The 20,296-nt window shown below is 39.3% G+C and overlaps 1 protein-coding gene across 5 annotated transcripts; it reads right to left on the minus strand.

The window, feature by feature from the left end:
* Positions 1-4,606: 4,606 nt before the first annotated feature.
* mlxip (MLX interacting protein) lies at positions 4,607-19,783 on the minus strand. Of its 5 annotated transcripts, XM_051422505.1 has the most exons (18): positions 19,201-19,783; positions 16,220-16,326; positions 14,960-15,045; positions 14,725-14,814; positions 14,540-14,581; positions 13,973-14,213; positions 13,667-13,756; positions 13,406-13,500; positions 11,868-12,444; positions 11,023-11,129; positions 10,655-10,733; positions 10,447-10,562; positions 10,106-10,213; positions 9,873-10,000; positions 9,176-9,299; positions 7,720-7,849; positions 6,698-6,821; positions 4,607-6,185 (listed from the first exon to the last, which is right to left on the minus strand). In XM_051422505.1, exons 1-17 carry the CDS (start codon positions 19,521-19,523, stop codon positions 6,715-6,717), a joined length of 2,550 nt encoding a protein of 849 aa, XP_051278465.1. In that variant the 5' UTR covers positions 19,524-19,783; the 3' UTR covers positions 4,607-6,185; positions 6,698-6,714. The 5 variants fall into 5 exon arrangements, with proteins under 5 accessions (XP_051278465.1, XP_051278468.1, XP_051278466.1 ...); XM_051422508.1 differs by having other exon boundaries at positions 4,607-6,821; positions 13,973-14,144; positions 14,540-14,575; XM_051422506.1 differs by having other exon boundaries at positions 4,607-6,821; positions 14,540-14,575.
* Between the last annotated feature and the right edge of the window lie 513 nt (positions 19,784-20,296).

Genomic DNA, 20,296 nt, shown 5'->3' on the forward strand with positions numbered 1-20,296 from the left:
CTGATTGGCTGTACCGTGTCCATTAACTTCTGATATAGGACACCTTGTCCCATACCTATGTTTTTTTAATGTTAACCATGTTTACCATCTTACTAAAGGATCACCAAAGTCAGTAGGATTCATACATCAACACATGCTGATGCATAACATTGCTAATATTACTAATGATGATACTTAAAGGTGAATTTCCTCTTACGCATGAGAAGTAAACATCCTGTGGTCTGTTATCCAGGTATCTCAGAGATAGAAATACTAGGAAATGTATGATCAAATTAAGTATTTTGAGAGGCAACCTGATAGTTTACCTGGTAGCGCTGGCACTGTACCAAGGATGTTGATTAGAGAAAAAAAGGCCCAATACATACGTATATATACATATATATGTCGTCTTACAGGATGTCTGGATTTAAAGATCTGTGACAAATGAAAAGTGAACCTGTTTCAAGTAGCAGAATTTGCCACTGTCTACTGATAAACATCAGATACCTTCGCTGTGGCAGTTTGCTTTGCCAACCCACATTAAATCTCTGTGGTCAACAATGACCTACAATTGCAAAATAGAAACATTTACTATAAGATTTTCTGTAGGATAAAGGCACAAAGGCGTCATCTACTAGAGAATGGCATGCAACAAAAAAATCCCATGTTTCGATATATAAGTGACTGTGCCAGTTTAGGAGCATTAACCCAACAGCAAAAGACAACAACACAATGGCTCATGGTAAAGGTAAGATGTCTTTAAATTAAATAATTTAGAGTAGGAGAATGAAACGTGTCACTTTCATTGTGTATGTGTAACAGTGCTTTAGAGTTTCCTTGATAATTATATTGTGATTTCAGGAGGATGGCAAAATAAAGTTTTAAGAAATAACTCAGACATTTTATGACTTTATTAACAGTTGATTTCCTAATGGTTGCTGTCTGATTACTGAGGGACTGAACAGTCTGAAGCCAAGCTGCCTAAAATCTGAAATGAGATTTAAAGCAATATTCCCTTGCAGTCTATTATTCTCCTCACACAACTTCACCTACTCCCGAAGGTCATGGAGAAGGGAGAAGTCTGAGTAGCTCAAAACTCAAGGAGCAGTTGTAGTATAAAGAACATTTAATTTCATTTGGATGACCCTGAAAGCCACAAGCCAAAACGTGAGCTGGAGTTTTAACATCTCCAGTCTATTATTCTCTCTCAGTAAAATGTTGAATTTTGAAGATGATGGTTTGGTGATGTTGATTTTATTTAGACTTGAGCAAACTTTTGGTTGCTTACTATCCAGATGACAACATCACATCTTTTTGTGTATGACTTCCTGCAGAGCTCCTGCTTTCTTGCATCGTGATGATACACATCACCTTCATGGCCTCCCAAGGAATTGACATAGAGAAACTTCGGAAGAACCTGAAGGATATAGACATGTTTATTTGTAATCTAGAGATTGCACAACAGGATTACGTAAGTAAACACATCGTACTTTAAGTTTATACATTTTTGACATTTTTGACTGAAGAACATGGTGTGTTCAGTGGTAAAAGCCAATTCATGTAACACAACATAAAGCTACAACAGAGCTGATTCCTCACTGTAGAGGGACTGTTTGAACCCATTATTAAAAGACAGCCTGGGAGCTTTGTGCTCCATCACTGATTTTGTCAAAATGAATCTCTTTCTCTAGGTCAACGATACACTACTTAAACCTGAAAATATGCGATTAAACCCTCTCACGTGCATAACTTTGCCTGTGGGAAACGCCACCGAGGAAATCCAGACCACTTGGGCAATCAATCACTACTTAACGCGTGACTTGCCAAAAATCATCAGGACTCTCATTCTGCAGCACCAGGACGTCATCATTGGCAACATAACAGCATTTCGTAACCAGTTCAAAAGTGCAGTTCGACAGGCCAGCAGAGGTCAAAAGGAAAACAGGATCCCACAACAGTGCCACATAAATGTAACACACAATTACGCTAGGAAAGAAATCGGCCTAAATATCATTCACTTTACTATAAAGTGGATGAAGAGTTTCACAAACTCCTCCTGTATTATATAAAGAAAACACTTAGACAACTTATTTATGTAGGCTATTTATTTGTGTATTTATTGATCTGATATTTATTTATGTTTGTCAGTATTTATTTTATTTATATTGAAAATAGCAGTACTTTTTTAAAACCTGACTTTTTAAAAATATAAATTGCCAATAATAAAAAAAACAATCAAACCACTTGTTCATCTTTCATCACACACACACACACACACACACACACACACACACCTGAGGACCTTAACCATCTTAACCATCACAACCACAAACCATTTCAAACACCTAAACCTAAACCTAATTCAAACAGTAACCTTAACCAAGTCTTAACCTTCAAGCAGTCCTTTGAAGTAAAGAGAACAGGCCTAACAATGCTGACATGTCCTCAGTAAGTTGTTTTAACTCTGAAATCTATTCTCACAATGATAGATGTATTAGACATAATTATCACTATTTCTTTTTTTGTTTACATGAGTAATCACAAAAGATCAAATCATCGAAGAAGGGGTAAAGCACGCCACTTTAACAGTGTTGAGTATTTTAACACCTATTTCATATTTAAAGATTTAATCAGACTTTGGTTGACTGTAGTCATGTTACGGGATGTGTAGGTTTTTCTAAGCCAGACTCCAAACAGGGAAGCCCCAGAATGTAAAACTGCACCCTGTAGGATATGACTAGCGGCAGTGAACGCAAGGGAAAATATTAAGATGTTGATCTTAATCTAAGGAGCCGTAATAAAAGTGATCCTCCAAAGATGGATCAGAGAAATCGTCAAACCAGAGACCCTGCTGTGGACCAGAATCTCCTGGAGTCATGGATTGCCGTGCTGGTGAGCATCTTGATGTGCGGTTCAGAGTCCCGCTGTATTTTTAAACCAGGCAGTCCTACAACTTTAATTTCTGCGGTCAATGTTGCACAACACTGAAACTCTCTAGTGGTGACTGCGTGTGTCTGTGTGTGCGTGCATGTGTGTGTGTGTGTGTGTGTATAATTAATCTCCACTTTGCTCATTTATGTCTCTGTTGTAGTGCTCATCTTCATGTCCGTGCTCATTGCACAAACAGCCTGCAACCCTATTGGAAGACCAGCCGCGGCCTTGAACGCAACCATCCAGTTGATTCGGGAAAAGATAGGCACCTCTCTGCACCACCTTGTAAGCTTCTTTTATTTTGTGCATAGTTAATTATTAGCCAGTGTTAAGTTATTAATTAATTAAACAGCTCATATGGATATTCACATGCAGGGGTGGAGAGCGTGGACTCTCTGCAGGTATTAAGCGCTTTCTAATATTGTATTGCTTTGATTTTCCATGAAGTACTTTTAGGGAGATGAATTGCAGCTGAGTAGGATAATTCAGTGTTGGTACAATCAAAAGCATACTGAGTTTAAAATAAATATATGGTAGGCTACCACTGAGAGCACTGAGATTAGTTTCAGGGCTATTTATGGTGAAATGGTTACAGTCAGATTATTGGTGATGGTGCTCACATTTTTAAGTGTCTCCATTGGTGTAATTATCAGTGTGTTCAGATCATTTAGGCTACTTTAAAAGTCTTGTATTAATTTGCAATGTTACTGAAGTAGGTTAAAAGTAGAGATGTAAAAGTCCTCATTATGCAGAATGATCCCTGTCAGTGGTAGGCTATGTTTGATACTTATTACTGATGCATTAACATTTACGCGGTAGCCTACTGTATATATATATTTGGTTAAAGTGGAGACAATTATATCTGCCTCACACTGCTGGGTAGAGTAATGTGTAAAAAGACATAATACAATTAACTAATAATAATACAAAATATGATATAAACCGATGATATGTTGTAAAATCTGAATGCGCAAAGTAACCAAATAAGTTGTTCCTTCTGAATTGTAGCTTAGAGAAGTCGAAGTATAAAGGAAGATCACATTAAAACACTAAACTGAAGCACAAGTATCTCAAAATTTGCATTTAAAGTCCAATACTTAAGTAATGTAGCCTTCTTACTTAGAAACTCTGCATCTAATCTCACTCCGTCTCCTGCAGGATGCGCCCGGACTGCTTCCCAACATCTCCTGCCACTCCCTGAACATCACGGAGCTGGTGGGGCCGGAGCAGCAGCCCCTCACCGCGCACCAGCTCTCCACCTTCCGCTGCAACATGCTCAAGATGTCCACGCTGACCCCGGAACTGTCCCGTGAGCTGCAGGCGACGAGCCAGTACATTCAGGATGTGGAGCTGCAGATGCGCAACCAGACAGCCTGTGGGGACTGCAGCCTACCCAGCTTTGAGCAGGACATTGATGGCTATGTGTTTCTCAGATGTCTGCTGAAGCTTCTGGACCAGAGGCTCAGCAAAGCTACATTTTGATTTTAATGCCTATTAGTAAGAATGTAATGAATGTAATTTATTTTACACAGCCTTAAATTATTGAAGAATTAATTTTTGTAATAGTATTACATGGATGAGAAAGTAAACTTGTTAGTTACTTGATAGTTATTCACTTATCAGTATCTGATATTCAAGTAATATTTATTAAAAACAAAGTGATATTTATTGAAAATAAAGTAATAAGAAATGAAGATTTGCATTGTTGTTGCTTTTATTGTGATTCCAAATCATTTAAGGCATATTAAACCTTTCAGAAACACAAAACACTCAGATGCAGCATAATAAAATACTTTTACTCCTTAAAACAAATTAAATACAATACTAAATTGGGGAGAAACAACTTAGGCAGATCCAATCTGCAATGATATACTGTACATCATCTGTTGCAAATTCCCCTCACAGAAACAGCAAACAAAAGTTGGAAATCCAACCTGGTATCATAAACATTTTAAAATCATAGGATGAGGAAAGAAAACAAACAAACCACACAAATGCCAAGCTGCAGTGGAACATGTGGGATTTCTGTCATAAGTTAAATCATGTTTTAAGTCTCAGTTCGAAGGGAATTTAAAAAAAGAAAGCCAAAAAAGGGAAACATTTTAACCCACAATCATGACAACCAAAGCTGCATTCAGAGGCGCATTTCCATTTTCTCTATGTAGTAACATCCATATTTTCGGATAAATGTGGCTGCTAAACGTTACACATGCCTCAAAAAGGCTGCACTGCTGTACACCGTAAAAAGGGAATTTTGATGACTGCTAAACAGGTAAATAAAACGCAGCACAAAAGCTGTACATTCATCAAATAACAAATATCCATTCCTCGCCTTTTCCTAATGTAAAAGTCAGAGTAAACTTAAGTTTGTTCTGCAGGAAAGTAAAAACCCAAGTCGCAAAGTCAACGTCTGCCTGAGGAGTGCTGAACCACAAAAAAAGAGCTTGCAGACATCACTAGTAAGGGCACTTAATTTGACCTTAAGGCTGATGCACGTCAGACATGCTGACTAAATCTGCACAGTGTCTAATTCACAAGAGTGCTCCGTCAAATATAACACCAATAACACAAAACTAATGAACTGAGTGGACAGGTAAATTACTCTGATATGGCTTTTTGGTCTGTTTCTGTGTGCTGTGTCTTATAACACGACAGACTATTTTCTTCTGTGAAAGCAGAAAAAAAACATTGGTAACTCAAACCATGTTATATAAGCTGTACCTTTACAGACACCATGTCCTCCTGCTGAGAAGGATCCTGACTCCATTTGTTCATAAATGAATTACGCTGACCAGCGCAGCCCTGAGTGACCAACAAAGAAAAGACCCCTACAGCTTCTGTGTATTCAGCTAGGATCATGTAACACTGTACATATGAATGAAGTATATATATGATCTGTACTGCTATTTCAGTTATGCTCCCTATGAGGGCTGTAAGTAATGTCGCTCCATTTTTCTGTGACCTGCCCAGTAGGAACCCATGTGTGTAACATACTGTACCTAACATGACCGCTTTCTTGTACAATTTGTAGTTGAACTGGATGGAAATGGGCAGAGCAAACAGCACGAAGGAAGACGAGCACGGACGGAAAACCACCAGGAAACCACTATAGTTTACTGGCAAAATAACAATCACCTGAGTAAATGAGGGATGGAAAAAGACGCTCATCTTCAAGTACTAATTAAGCACAAATCAGCCCATGAGTGGTCTGCTTGACCATGTTTCTGGCAACCCTCTACATTCTGGTGTGAAGTCTTTCTGGGAGGTTTCAGATCCTGCAAAAAAAAACAAAAACTATAGTGCTAGCTAGTCCTAAAAAAAAAATCCCACATTCATCTCCTGCATCAAATCCTTTCACTTTATACACATGAGAGAGAACACATAAATGAACAATCACTCAATATTTCCCTTTTTAACACAATGCTGTGTTTTTACATTGTAAAAATAACTGAAATTTAAATATGTATTATTCAAAAATCAAACCACAAGTACCACCTTCCAAGAAAGCATTTAGAAGATCTTCACCTGAAGTCAGTAAAGGCAATATTAGGTGCCATTTTTGCACAATTGTTAGAGATGTGTCAAAGGTGGGGTTCCCTGCGTGAGTCAATGCACAGCAGAAAAAATGTATGACCATAGTAAGCCTAGCTTGCATTTATAATTTCATTTATTTTTCAGGGAAGTCGTGGATCTGTGGAAGACGTGGTGACCTTGCTAAAAGTCTATAAGGTTAACAGGTGATATGTCATTTTGATGATTGCTGTTTAAAAGGTTCAGGTGACCTCACCTCCTGTGAGATTAAGGCTACATATCTGTGTGTGTGACGGCCTGGATGGCTTCTTCGGGCAGCAGGGATGGATCACTAAGAATGGACGTGGTTGTGCTCAGCTGACGAAGGGTACTCAGCACCACTGAAAATAAGAAACCACAATTTAATAACCACAACCCAGCTAATCTGACTGTAAAACACAACATCTTGAAGTGTTATATATGTTATATGTGCTATATATCCTTACAGAGGGATACAAAGTAGGTATGTACTTGACTCACCACATTCCTAGTTGATTGTTATTTGGCTGCTTAATACAACCCCTCAACTGTAAATAATGAGTGGCAAGGCTCAGATTCTAAAGAAAACATTAATTTTGGGGGAGTGACAAAATTTTGTGTTTAATGTTTTCCAGGACATTGTAGGCAAGTTTGTCATTTACCGGGAGTTTTTCACAAGTGCTGCATTAAACACTCTGGGTCAGGATAATGGGAAAACTCTTATCTTACAACTGAGGATGTGACTGCAGAACAGTCTAATGATTCAATTAATTCAATTAAAAAGCTAAAGCGTCAACCTTCATACTGCAGCGCAGGACGAGCATCCGGAAGCGGAGTTGACTCAACTACAGAAATCTGGTGACGTCAAGTTGAATTATCAGATCCAAAAAGTGTAACTGCTGAAGTTGGACTGAGTCTGGAACAACATTATTTTGACTAAGTGGGAGGTGAAAAACTATTGGAAAGTGTGATCGTCACTGTTTCTGCCTGTGAGATTAAAGGTGGAGTACAGTATTATCAAAAAACTGTTTCCTTTTATGTCACAGAAGAAAAGGCAGGAAAAAAACAAACAGAGATAGTGAGAGATAGGCAGTAGATAATATGTAGAGTAACTGAATGCAGCTGTAGAATCCCCTTTGGCCTGCAAAGGACCCACAGCTACTGATTCTTTCTGTTGCACCCACAGAGTAGGTTGGCTAGTGATGTACGTGTGTGTGTGTGCTTGTGCCATCTGTTAAGGAGAAATATTTGTTTACTTACTGGGTCTGAGCACTGGAAGGGAGCAGTGATGATCAAACCATTGCAACGTGGTCTGACACAGCTCTGCTGTGCTTGTAGTTGACACCATACCATTGAATGTCTCAAAGAGAGGCTTGATGATGATGCTGAACTACAATGGATGACGGTCAAGGATCAATTACACTACAGAGTGAGACAAATGTAATTCTGCCTGACCAACTGTGTGAACATGTACGTGTGTAGCCATTTTACCACTTCAATGTGTGGTTTGCTTAACTCTCAGTGTGAACAGTCATATCCTCATTCATGTGGCTTTGATGTCTACGTTTTGATGGCATGTGGGTCTCTTCAGGACCGTAACCTGGTCACACTGGAATCTGATATAGGCCACATTCAAAAGATAATGTGAACAGGTTGCTGGAGGTGCTCTAGGAGTGGCTCAGTGTGTAGACAACACCTTCCAGAGTGGGAAGCATTTGTACTTTCAAAATAATTTGGTAAATAATAGTGCTGTTAGTTAAACGCGTTATTAACGGCGTTAACGCAAACCCATTTTAACAGCGTCAATTTTTTTATCGCAAGATTTACGTTCTTTTGCCAAATGGTTCTATTGACAAGACCAAAGTGATCTGTGTGTTTTGCCGTTTTTAACTGAGCTATCATCGCAGCACGTCTAGTCTGAAATACCACTTGATGGCCAAGCACACAGCTGATGCGAATTGTCCGCCCCCTCGTCAATTAAGCATTAAGCCATGGTTTAACTGCACTATAGGCTGAGTCCTAGTTTACCTTACATGTGCACTTTGTAATTTTATTTTGTATTGCCCTGTTTTGATCCCTTAGAAAGGGCTGTTGAAGGGGCTGTTTGTGTGACAAAGGATTTTTTTCACCCTTTTATTGATGGACAGTATGTATGTGTGAGAGATTATTTGCTCCACATGAGAATGTTAGTGTGAAATTGAACACTACAGTATATGCCAATGTTGTTTTCAATAAAAAAAAACATTTGCACAAAGCAAGCCCATCCACTTTTCCATGTTGATAAAGAGCATTAAAATGAGAAAAAATAATGGGAAAAAAGGAATCAAGGGACATTTAGAATAGATAAAAATGTGCGATTAATTGCGAGTTAACTATGACATTAAATATTTTAATCGTTTGACAACACTAGTAAATAAACATTCAAAACAAAACCGCTTGTAAAATACAGTGTGACTCAAGTAGCTTGGCTTTCTTCAAGAACAATGGGAAGATTTTAGAAATGATTCAGTTGTATAACCTGTACTTTTTCTTAAGTCTGCCTTTGCAGTGCTTGACACAGGATATGATCATTCGGTTATGCAACAGTCTGATCTGAACAAGGCACTTCTCAGACAAAAGATTGCTCCAGATCAAAGCAAAACGCTTACACCATACTGTGTGTTATGACTAAGCAGTAACAGCGTACATCAGTATATTTTCTTTCACTGAAGGATACAATCCAGAACTTCCAGTTCTGAAGAGTGCGGCTCTTTACGTATTCATTGAACCTCTCTTGCATGTGGTCGAAGCGATTCCGCCTAACGGGAACCCCTGTTACAGGAAGCTGTTCCTGACACAAGCTGTGGTTTAACAGTGACAGGAGAAAAATAAACAGTTTAGAGTTAAGTGTCTGTGCAACTTTTTTTTTTTTTTTTCATAATAGCAGTGAGAGATATGTATTATGCCAGATGAAGGGTACATTATCAGGAATTAACTGATCACGGAAAGCCAGAGCAGGATGGTTCCCTCTGTGGCGTCCATTAATTCCTGATAATGGACACCTCGAAGGACATTATCCTATTTATACCATGGTCACTTGTCAAAAGAAAAAAATTAAGATAATTTAGATTTTTATGTGTTTCATTGCAATCAAAATCTCATGTTTTTCAGCAGTCATAACTTTGTTTCCCTGGTGATACCAGGAGGTTTGATTAATCCCTGGAACAATCCCATCCCATAATATTTTTTATGCAATGGAAACCTGGTTGTTTACTACTCCAGTAAATAGGACCAACCTTAGATATGACTTGGCAATGGCAGATATTTCCATTTCACTGGAACTATTTAGTAGGAATCCTATATCAGGAATTAATGGACATGCTGCAGCCAGTATTCAGTATTCATACAGACCATGATATAACATTTTAACATACTTAATGGAGGTGTTGAGCTCCTCTATCTCCTCTCGTAATCTCTTGACCTCTTCCTGCATCTGCTGCCTCTCTTGCTGGAGCTTCCCAATGTGCTCCACTGTCTTCTGCAATGTGACTGCATTTGTGATCTAAATGCACAAAGTTAACAAACATGGGAGGAAGGGAGAAAGCCAATTAAATAATTATGATCTATTATGAATGTTTTATGAAAACAAACCAGTACACAGACTTACATTTGATTGTGACTTCAAAGTGGGAACCAGATTGCAGAGTGTTTTAAAGCCAATGTTTATGTTTGATCGTCTCTTTTGCTCAGCAGATATGTGTGTTGTCCTTCGGCTCTGTCACACAACAGAAGTGGAAATATTACACAAAGGCTTACTGAGGAGTGTGTCATATATTATAGCAGAACAGCAGAAATATTATTGATGTTACAAACAGGATTTCATTTGCCTGGGAATCAAGTTCAGTCTGTGATTGGCCCAATCCTGTGAAACCCTTAAATGTTATTAAAATAATAATATGCTCACAAAAACAGAGTGCCAGCAAACCATTTATGTTAAGAGACACAAACCTGATTTTGTTCATTCTTTACCAGAGGTGTACTGCTGCTGCTAATCAGTGACTGGGGACTAGGGACTTGATCAAACGCACACGGTGATCCTTGACCTGATCCCGGTTGACTGTGAACTGAAAGGAAGAAAAAACAAACAAACTTGTAACTTGTAAGAAATGGTGGGTTTGGAGTTATGATGTGCTTTCTGTGTAGAGTGAACTCTCACCGACACTAGATGAGACTTTCTGATTTTTGCGGCTAAAAGACTTTTCTTTGGGGACAATCGGCTGCGGAGACTTCTGCGTCTGAGACACAACGTGGAATCCATGAGTCCAGGATACATGAAAAGAGAACAAATAGGCAATACAAACAGAAATAAAAAAGACGTACAAGGCCGAGAACCACAAAACTGAAATATGATCTTTCTTAATTTGTAACTGATCACTTGAGTTTTAACGTTTAATGTCCTGTTTATGAATTATCTAAATGTTGCAGTTTTGTAATTTTCTAATGGCAACTAAATACCCAAGACTCACAGTGGTGTAAGAAGACACTAAAATAGTGAAGATGACACACACAGAGCTGAAAACATACCCCTCCAAGATGAGAACGAGCAATGACCACTACGGTATTAGGGACCACATCTGCTTTCAGAGGTGTTGGTGTAACAATCACATCGTTACTACGACCTGGGAAAGGAGCTGAAAGGGTGAACATTGACAATAAGGCACCGCAGTGTTAGTTTTATGTGGATTTACACGTGAATATCCATAAATAATATTTTTTTCTTTTTCCTCAGTGACTTTTCCATCAATACAGAACTTTACTGTAAACACAACGCTCAATAGGTTATAAGTAGCACAACTGAAAATCTAGAAACTGAATTTTACTAAGATAAGCTACTAAAACAAAAGCAGCACCTCTGGTCCATGAGTGTACCAGAGGTGGGGGTGCTGACCAGCTACCTGACATTACCAGCTCCCTAATAAAGGCATATCCCACTTCCCCACCCTAAAAATCCCCAACTAAAAGCAGAATGTACAACCAATTTTTGTAAATATAATTAGCCCAATATTAGCTTTAATTAGAGTTACAGTCGGTCTTTTTGGTTTGAAAGTTTAAAATCCTGATGTTATGTTTAAATTGTGGATATTATGTTGTTAAACAAAATTAACATAAAAAAATGTTTCTCCATCTATCCAAATACCAATACAGTTCCCTCAGAGTTTCTGTGGTTGCCAAAAGACATTATCAAGCCACAGCTACAGTGACTCCGATATGCATACAATTCTACATCAACATCTTTGTTAATGACTATGACTTGAGCGCTATCTTGTGGTAATTAAGTGATACAGCTCCACTGCCAGATCAACAAAGTTACATGCGCAATTCTTTTTCCAAATACAGAATGAATAATCTTGAGATCAGAGACAACAGACCTGTGAGGATGAGGTGGGAAGAGGGGAGGGTGTTAGCAGGAGCAATCCTTTGCACAGGGCGGTTTTTATTGGCACTGGATGGCTGAAAGGGGCGAGGCAGGGCAAAAGTCTGAGGGTGCTGGACAGAAGTGGCAGGCAATGGAGCCAAGGGTTGGAGTTGAGGTGGAGGAGGTTGTTTGGATAAGGAGCTATAGTCTGAGCCATGGCTGAAGGTGGTGGCTGCTTCGCTGGGCGTCACAGTAGAAGAAGCCGTGTGTGTAATCACAGATGGTGCTACAGTTTCACCCAGCGCTGAGGTGTTGTCCAAGGGAGAGGGAACCATGGGTGCCGCTGAGGCCATGTCCCGACCTGAGAGGCACTGTGCCAGAGGATCATGGGATAATGGCTGAGAAACGGCAGAAACTACAGCTTGATCACTGGGCGCCACTTGCCCAGGAAACAGAGGCATGTAGTTTTGTACAAAGGCAGCATCAGCACCACCGCCACCAGTTCGACTGGCCATGGGAGAGGGGATGGGCAGGGGGCCGGGAGGGGAGATGTGATTGGTTGTGAGTTGCATGGGAGACATTAACTGGGCCTGGCAAGGGATGACAAAGGAAAGGGAACAAACACTTAGTCCTTTTTTCTAGTGCAATATGATATAGTAGAGAGACAGTTCTTTACAGGCTCATATTAGCTGGAAATGTTCTCTTTTGTGCTGGTTTAGATTATGTCTTACTACATATTCTAAACCTTTTACATGGTTTATCCATCAGCAACGACAATGTCAGAAGACTTTAATGGCAATGTTGACTACAACCAACTAAACCCCTAGTTTTCCACCATTTCATGCAGATGCAAAGTTTATAATGCTTAAAGTCTGAACAACGTAAAAATGTTACAAAATATACTAAAGATACTGCTATCTGTATAAGTTTCAACTGCAGCAAATTAAAAAGGTCACATCACTCTTTTTTTAGGTCCCTCCACTGGCTTCCAGTAAACTGAATATTAGATTTTCTGGATCCATTCATTTGTTTTAAACTTGTTAATGAATGTACCCTTAACTATACTAACATGCTGCTTAAATATAACTTTGCATGGCTCTCAGATAAATGTACTATTATCTTTTTGTACCTAAAAGTCAGACAAGGACCTACAGTAAAGTTGCGTATATGGATCCAATAGAAACTCTGAAGCATACTTCAACAAAATATGGCTGATTAGACTACATCTGGGGGCGATTCAAGGATTACAGCATGAAAGACAAGCAAAGAATTCAGCCATATTTTGAGTTTGATTCTCATGAGAATATACATTTAATGTTAAGCAGTTTGAGCCACAAGTCATGTATGAATAGTGCTATGCAAATATAGTTTAGTAATATTATTATGTTACATAGTTTTTTGTGTAACCATATTAAGACAGAAATGTGATAGAAGGTGTGGTGGAAATCCTTTGACTGAAAACTCTCGAATCTAGGAAAAATAACACAGCCCTTGCACAAACTCTCATCATGGTGGTGTGTGTTAGGGACTGTGCCTTGGGTCGGTGTTTACCTGTGACTGAGAGCTGCTGCTGGGTAGAGGGGTGACAGATGATGCAGTGGGAGAAACAGAGGGGAAGATGGACGGACGGAGGCTGTGAAATAAGTCTGGAACAAGAGTCTCTATGTTAGCTAGAGGTTAGTAAAAACCACACTACTTTTTGTGTTAGGCTAAGCAAACTGCTGTAGCAGAGTTACTAGAACATGTGCGCATGATTACTCTAAAGTGTGCATAATTAGTGTGTGTACAGTCACTACTGTGCCTTAGTGCTACCTTGGAGTGGATCAAAGGAGTCCATGAAGTCTAGGTTGGGTTGTAAGGGGATGAGTCCTGGTTGGATCATGTCTGCGTTCCCTGCATGAGCTGTGGAAGGCAGAGGTAGGGAGAGCAAGGGGGAAGACATCCAGTATTTTGACAGATACATATTGAGATCCAGCCACAAGCAACGTTCACATTCAGATGTTACATAATTTAGAGAGCTTCGTTAACAGACTCAAATGTAGAGAAAACAATCTAATAAAAATCTAATTAGGATGTCTCTATTGATTTCACAAAATAGACAGCTGATGATTTTCTCACCAATCTCTCTTGGATTGGGCCAGGCTATGGGCTGGTGCGAGGCCAACGTAGAAAACAATGTGTCTGAGAACTCAGACATCAGAACATCCATGTCAAAGAGGGGGTCCATCTCCATAGGGGCAGGCATTTCATTATGCTTACGAGGCACACGACGCGCTGCGGTCTCTTCATCCTGATAAAAGGAGACACGGAGCATGTCTGGAGAGACTTCCCCAAACAGCGAGAACTGCTCCTCTGGCCCCTTCGAATATTGAAAATGCAACCACCAAGCCAGTTAATGACACACAAGCATGCAGTGTTGAGTACAGCCAACATGTGATGGCACTAAACTAACAGTTTCTCCCCACACTTCATGCACTTTTTAAAATATATTATATATATATATATATATATATATATATATATATAATATATTATATATATCTATATTATATATAAATTAAAAAATAAATAAATACACACACACACACACACACACTCACACACACACACACACACACACAGAGAGAGACATCTGTTGAACAGCATTTTGATGAGTTGAGCATTGCATGATGCAGTTCTGCATACCTTAAGCAAGCTCGAGAGGTCCTCATCTTTGTGCTTCTGTAACTACAAAAAGAAGTAGTGAGTGCCACGTTATGTAAATGTTTTATGACCAATCAAACAAACAGGATACACCTACAAAATGTCCAGTACCCCCCTGACAAAACTGAAACATTATTTATAAAAAGCTGAATAATAAAGTATAATACCCTTTTCTTAAAGTATGTTCTCCACTTGTGGTATTCTCTTATGACAATTTCAATTCTTCTTTTCCAGCATTTCCCCTCTGTGGCAGTAGCCTGCAGAAGAAAGAGGGAGATGGAAAATTAACTCTACAACAAACACACAGCACAAAAAAAGGAAGTGAGAAAGGAAACATAAAACTAAATAACAAGCATGTTTTTAATAGACTGAACATAAAATGATCCACAGGAGGATCTTAACCTCAGCAGGGCGATGAATGTCCAAGTCCATATTTCCATCCAGGGGAGTCACAAAGTGACAAACAGGATTCTCCCTTCTCTCCACATCTAGGGGTAAAAAAAACAAACGTCAAAATCCCCCTCAGCTGTAATACACAGAGCATCTTTTTATACTGGTAAATTACATTTGCAAAATAAATTATTACGATATAGCACCCATGGCTTTAAAAGGTATAAATATCACAAATGTTTCTTCATCACCATCCGAGACACCCAGAAAGCATCACAAAAGAATACTAATAATTTCACAAAACATGCTTTACACAATGCTAAATAATCTAGATTATTACACACAAACTCTATATTTTAAAGGAAAGCATCCTATGTCTATGTCTAACATCTGGCTTTTCCATTTATAGTTTTTTACTGACATCTTGTTGGCTATAGTTTACTGACTATAGCCAACAGCTTCAGGTGAACAGTCACAGTTATGAGACATGAATGAGAGCTGCTGTTAGTCACTGTCATAAAACTGTTCATGGTATGTAAACAAAATATACTACAGGAAGTTGCAAAAGACTGTGACAATATTTATCTTGAAAAAAAAAAGAACTCAGTTCCATACAATAATAGCTAATGATTACACAGATAATGTTGCAAGTACTGTCATGTGTTTGTGTGAACTGGGAGGAAACATAAAGTCTGGTGACACCCTGGATTCTGAAGTGGGTAATATGTGCAGAAATGTAGATTTATCAATTTGAAGCCTCTGATTTATGAAGGACTCCCTCTACCATTTCTGACAACAGATTTGTGTATCTGAGCCGGATGTCCTCACTGCAGCTTGATTAAAGAAACTGAAGGTCCAGTGGTTAGGATTCAGTGGCATCTAGCAGTATAATTGCCAACTGCAACTCCCTTGCTTCACCATCCCCCTCCAAGTGCCAAGGAGAAACTAAGGTGACCACAGATCGTGCAAAAAACACAGACTCCTTAATGTAAAACTAGTGTTTGGTTCTTTCTGGGCTACTGTAGAAACATGGTGATTCAACATGCCGGTGCCATGAAAGGCAACCCGAGGCATCTGTAGATAAAAGTGTCTCATTCTAAGGTAACAAAGACACAATAATTTCTATATTCAGGTGATTATACACTTATGCAAACGTACCTATAGATATTATATCCAACTTCTGCCAATAGATCCTCCTTATTGTTACACACTGGACCTTTTAAGTCATTGCAAACTTATCAATACAGTCTATGGATACCGCATGAAACTTACACTGCATATACCAGGCTCTCCATATGGCGTTGTTGAGGCGGATCTTGTCTCTCCAAAGTAGTTTTAGACCTTTGAAGTTCTTCCATTTGGGAGACACCAACTTACCACTGAAAAGACAAGAAAATGAACAGTGAAATGTGTGTTAACTTGTTCAAATACATCACCAATATCTCAACAATAATGCTCTCCTTTGTGTTAGTTGTGTCAGTCAAAACAAATTCAAAAACACTCAGTCTACTACCTCGCAATAACACAATGCCTTAATTTGGATTTGTTAAGAAAGCTCCAGTTGGCGACATGAGTTACATGTCTGATGACTGTTTCGCTATGGGACTGGCCTTCATTTGACTCCTAAAGCCAAGGCTTCACACTAAATGACACTAATTGGGATTTGTCTCTTGCCACAGGCACAGAAAAAAGCTAAACTCTACCCTGAGAGTCCAAGCATACAAATAAATTAAAAAGACAAAAAGAAGGTACAGGTCACCTTGATCAACACTGGCACTGTACTGAAAACACCTCAAGAAATAAAGCAAGGAAAAAAACAAGCAGGAATGTGCCAAGGTCAAGCTGAAGTTAGAATGATAATTACAACTGTGATATGGAGACAAGGAGTCAAATAAACCCAGAGGAAACAACACGTGCGCTTCGTGTGTACGGCTGTGGCTTCAGTATGTGCAAACGTCTGTTCACAATTTTGTACAATTTTGTCAAACAAGCAATAATAAACAACCAAGTTGCCACGAAGAACACTGGTATGAAATTTACATCTGAGTGTATCAATACTGCTGCACTACTACAATGCTTACATTTCCTTTTAACTGACGGGAAATATGGAAGATCAAGAAGAAAAAAATCAATCTGTTTTGATAGGAAAATCCTCACAATCTAAAAGCACTAGCTCAGTTTCCCTCTTTCCATTCTTCCCGTGCTGTATTATTTATAGTCCGTCCTTCCTGTCAAGTCTTTTCCATTTCTTCCTGCTGTCATTTGTGTGCTTTCTTTCTGTTTGAGTACTGTACGAGTCCTTGGGAGCTGTTTAAATACATAGGTAGATAGTCCTGCTTGGTGCAATGAACAATACAGAGGCAGGATTATAGGGTAAATCTTCTGCCAATATTCTTGCTGTGAGTGAATATTTTCTCTTGCACATAAATACTCATCACTTCTCCGTTTCGGACGGATGACAACAGCAGAACAGTAACTGGTCGTAGTTAGTAGGGGCCTTCCTGGTCTATTAATAGTCTTCCAAAAGAATCCAAGTTGGTGCCATTTGGAAAGTTGGGGGGAATCCTCTGAGCAGCTGGCAGGAACGCTACAGTAACACTACAGCTGTAAACAGAGAACTATGGGTAACGTGAGACCAGCATTTTATTCTTGTTGCCGTCAACTGCACAAACCCAACTTTTATCTGCACCAACTACACTTTTACAGTGTCTATAAAGCCTATAAATACATAAGGCTGCATTATGAATTATAGCTTTTAATTTAAGGCTTTGGTCTGGAGGATGGGAGAACAAAAGCTTTGTAATATTAGGTGGTGCCGTTATGAAGAGTCTATAATTGTTATTTTAAGTTGGGTGTAATGCTGACATTTCTCTGTCAAGTTCAATGTGGATTTTTATTTAATAATTTTAGTAAATTCTTAAGTAAAAATTCCCAATATTGAATGAATGTTGTTGTTTACATCTTTCAGTTTCACACAATTACAGAATAAACACCTAAACAAATGATTTGAGGACACTGATTTGAGCTGTGGTGACTCATTCTGTCAGTATTTGTGACATTTTATTGACTAAATGACATTTAAAACAATAATTTCCAGACAAATAATAATAGTCGAGCAGCCAAAGTCAGAGCGGCCATGTTAAAGAGCACATTTGGTATCAGTAGTAGACTAACTGCTGCTATCTCTCCCTCCCAAAAAGAATTTGGACTCTAAAATTCTCAAAATATTTGGTTTACACAGCGATAGAGACAGAGAGAGAGACGTCACCATAAAAGCTGTTCTCACCTTCGCCAGCTGATACCCAGTATGTTAAAATCTCATTCACACAGGAAACCACCAACGGTCTCATACATTACATTAATTTAGCAAATGTCCATATTTCCCGCCCGACATGCACACACTTTTCTGATCTGCTCTGACACCTGATCCACAGCAGAACATGAGGTTAAATGACTAAACAAGTTGTGCATGCCAGTGTTGCCTTTCAGCACAGTCAAAACTAAAATTTGTATTTCTTTTGTCATGAAAGAAAGAATGGTGTCAAACCACTCTGATCCAATCTAGGACTTGTACAGCCCGTGGGAATTTTGGCAAGACATGTTAAAGCGCTCCTAATGTCCCCACAATCCAGTGATGGAAAATGACATGTACACTTGCTAAATTACTGGTCTTTACTGCATTTTATGCTATTTTATACTTTTAATCAACTATATTTCAGAGATTTTTACTGTGCACTAGTTACAATGATTTAATTATTTAAACCAGTTGTCTCCAGCCTTTTTGGTTTAGGGTTTAGTTTTTCAGATTTCATGTATTCTTAGTATTCCCACTTGAGATTTCCCCTGTAAACTTCTTCTGATGGTTTCATTCAGGTCCACAGAGGTACTAATAACAATCTGACAATGTAGCATATAATACAGTATTAGTCCCCAGGGGCATTATGTCTGCAGATTATTTACATTTGTCTGATAACATTTATATGCTTCAAAGCTGAATTTTGAATGCAGCACATTAAATGGAGAGTTTATTTAAGTGAAAAAGGGTTACCACTGCACTACAACAGACTCATGGGTGGACAATCAGGAAGTTACATGAAGGGGGGGGGGGACTCGTGACAGCAATTTCACACCAATGCATCTCAGGCCTGAGGATTTTTACTGATCTACACAGCACTGAAGAGCTAAACAAAGCGAACATTAATGTTTCCCCCTCCCTCTCCCAGGTGAATGCATGGCAGTGAGTCACAACTCACCTGTAGGCAAGGGTCATGCACTCAAACAGCTTGGTGAGGGAAGCGTCTATGGACAGGTGGGACATGCTCGCCTTCCCAAAATGATACGTCTGACAGGTCTGTTTGTTGACAGTGTCGAAGTCGTAGCCTTTCTTCGGTGGGTGCTCGCTGTGGGGCGAGGACACCATGAAGTGTCCGCTGTGGATGATCTGAGACTCCAGCCCGTCCGATCTCCTCAGCCCCAGGTGAGTCTCCTCGGCGTCCGAGTCGTCCTCCTGCTCCTGCTTTATGTTCGTCGGTGGGCGACGGTATCTCTGCCGTGAAGCCATCTCTCTAGTAGCCATGTCGGCAAAACTCAAACCAGACAAATGGCTAACGTTAGCCAGCGAGCTAGGACAATAAACCTCCCTTACATGAGGCTCGCTAACAACGCGCGTGAGGCTGCTGGGTAAAGTTTGTCAGCCTCGTGCTGTAAAGTCCGAGTCCTTAATTCACTCATTTAAAAAAAAAAAAAAAAAAAAAGAAGAAGCCCCGAGTTAACTTGTTGTCTTATTAGATAGTTGACGTAACTAAGAGTCTGGGGGGAGGACCAGCTGACCAAAAAGAAAACAGCTTGCAGGCTTCGTCTCTCCGAAGCAGGAAGTTCCTGTGCTAACTCGTTTCTGATTGGTCGGAGTCAGAGCCCCACCCACCAATGGACTCAAAATAATCCAGAAGCGACAGGTCGGTGACAGTAAACGACAACTTCTGTATGTGGCTAACATTATCCAGCCTTTAAGAGACTGTAATAACGATTGATGGATGCATTTGCTGCCTTTTTTTAGTTATGTAATTATATATATAATTTATCCATGAAATTACATTTAGAAACAGAAATTAATGCTTGCAGAGATCCCCACTGCACAGTTCTCTCTCTCTCTCTCTCTCTCTCTCTCTCTCTCTCTCTCTCTCTCTCTCCCTTAAATGTTGGATGCAACTGGTGTAATAAAGTTGTATAAACCAATGTTGGGAGAAGTGTAATCCAGTCTATTTCTAAAAGGGATAGTTGAAGCGGAGTTGTACGAGGTACTTCTCCTTATTTCAGTGGGGGCTGCAGCAAAACCTATTTAAGCCACCT

Source organism: Dicentrarchus labrax, unplaced genomic scaffold (assembly GCF_905237075.1).
Source record: "Dicentrarchus labrax unplaced genomic scaffold, dlabrax2021, whole genome shotgun sequence".
Taxonomy (NCBI): Eukaryota; Metazoa; Chordata; class Actinopteri; family Moronidae; genus Dicentrarchus; species Dicentrarchus labrax.

Coding starts and splice junctions, on each gene's coding strand:
- mlxip (XM_051422505.1), bottom strand. CDS start 19,523: ATGGCTACTAGAGAGATGGCTTCACGGCAGAGATACCGTCGCCCACCG. Junction 14,214..14,539: donor ACCTCTCGAGCTTGCTTAAG/GTATGCAGAACT, acceptor CAATATTCGAAG/GGGCCAGAGGAGCAGTTCTC. Junction 10,001..10,105: donor CTTTGAAGTCACAATCAAAT/GTAAGTCTGTGT, acceptor TTGTGCATTTAG/ATCACAAATGCAGTCACATT.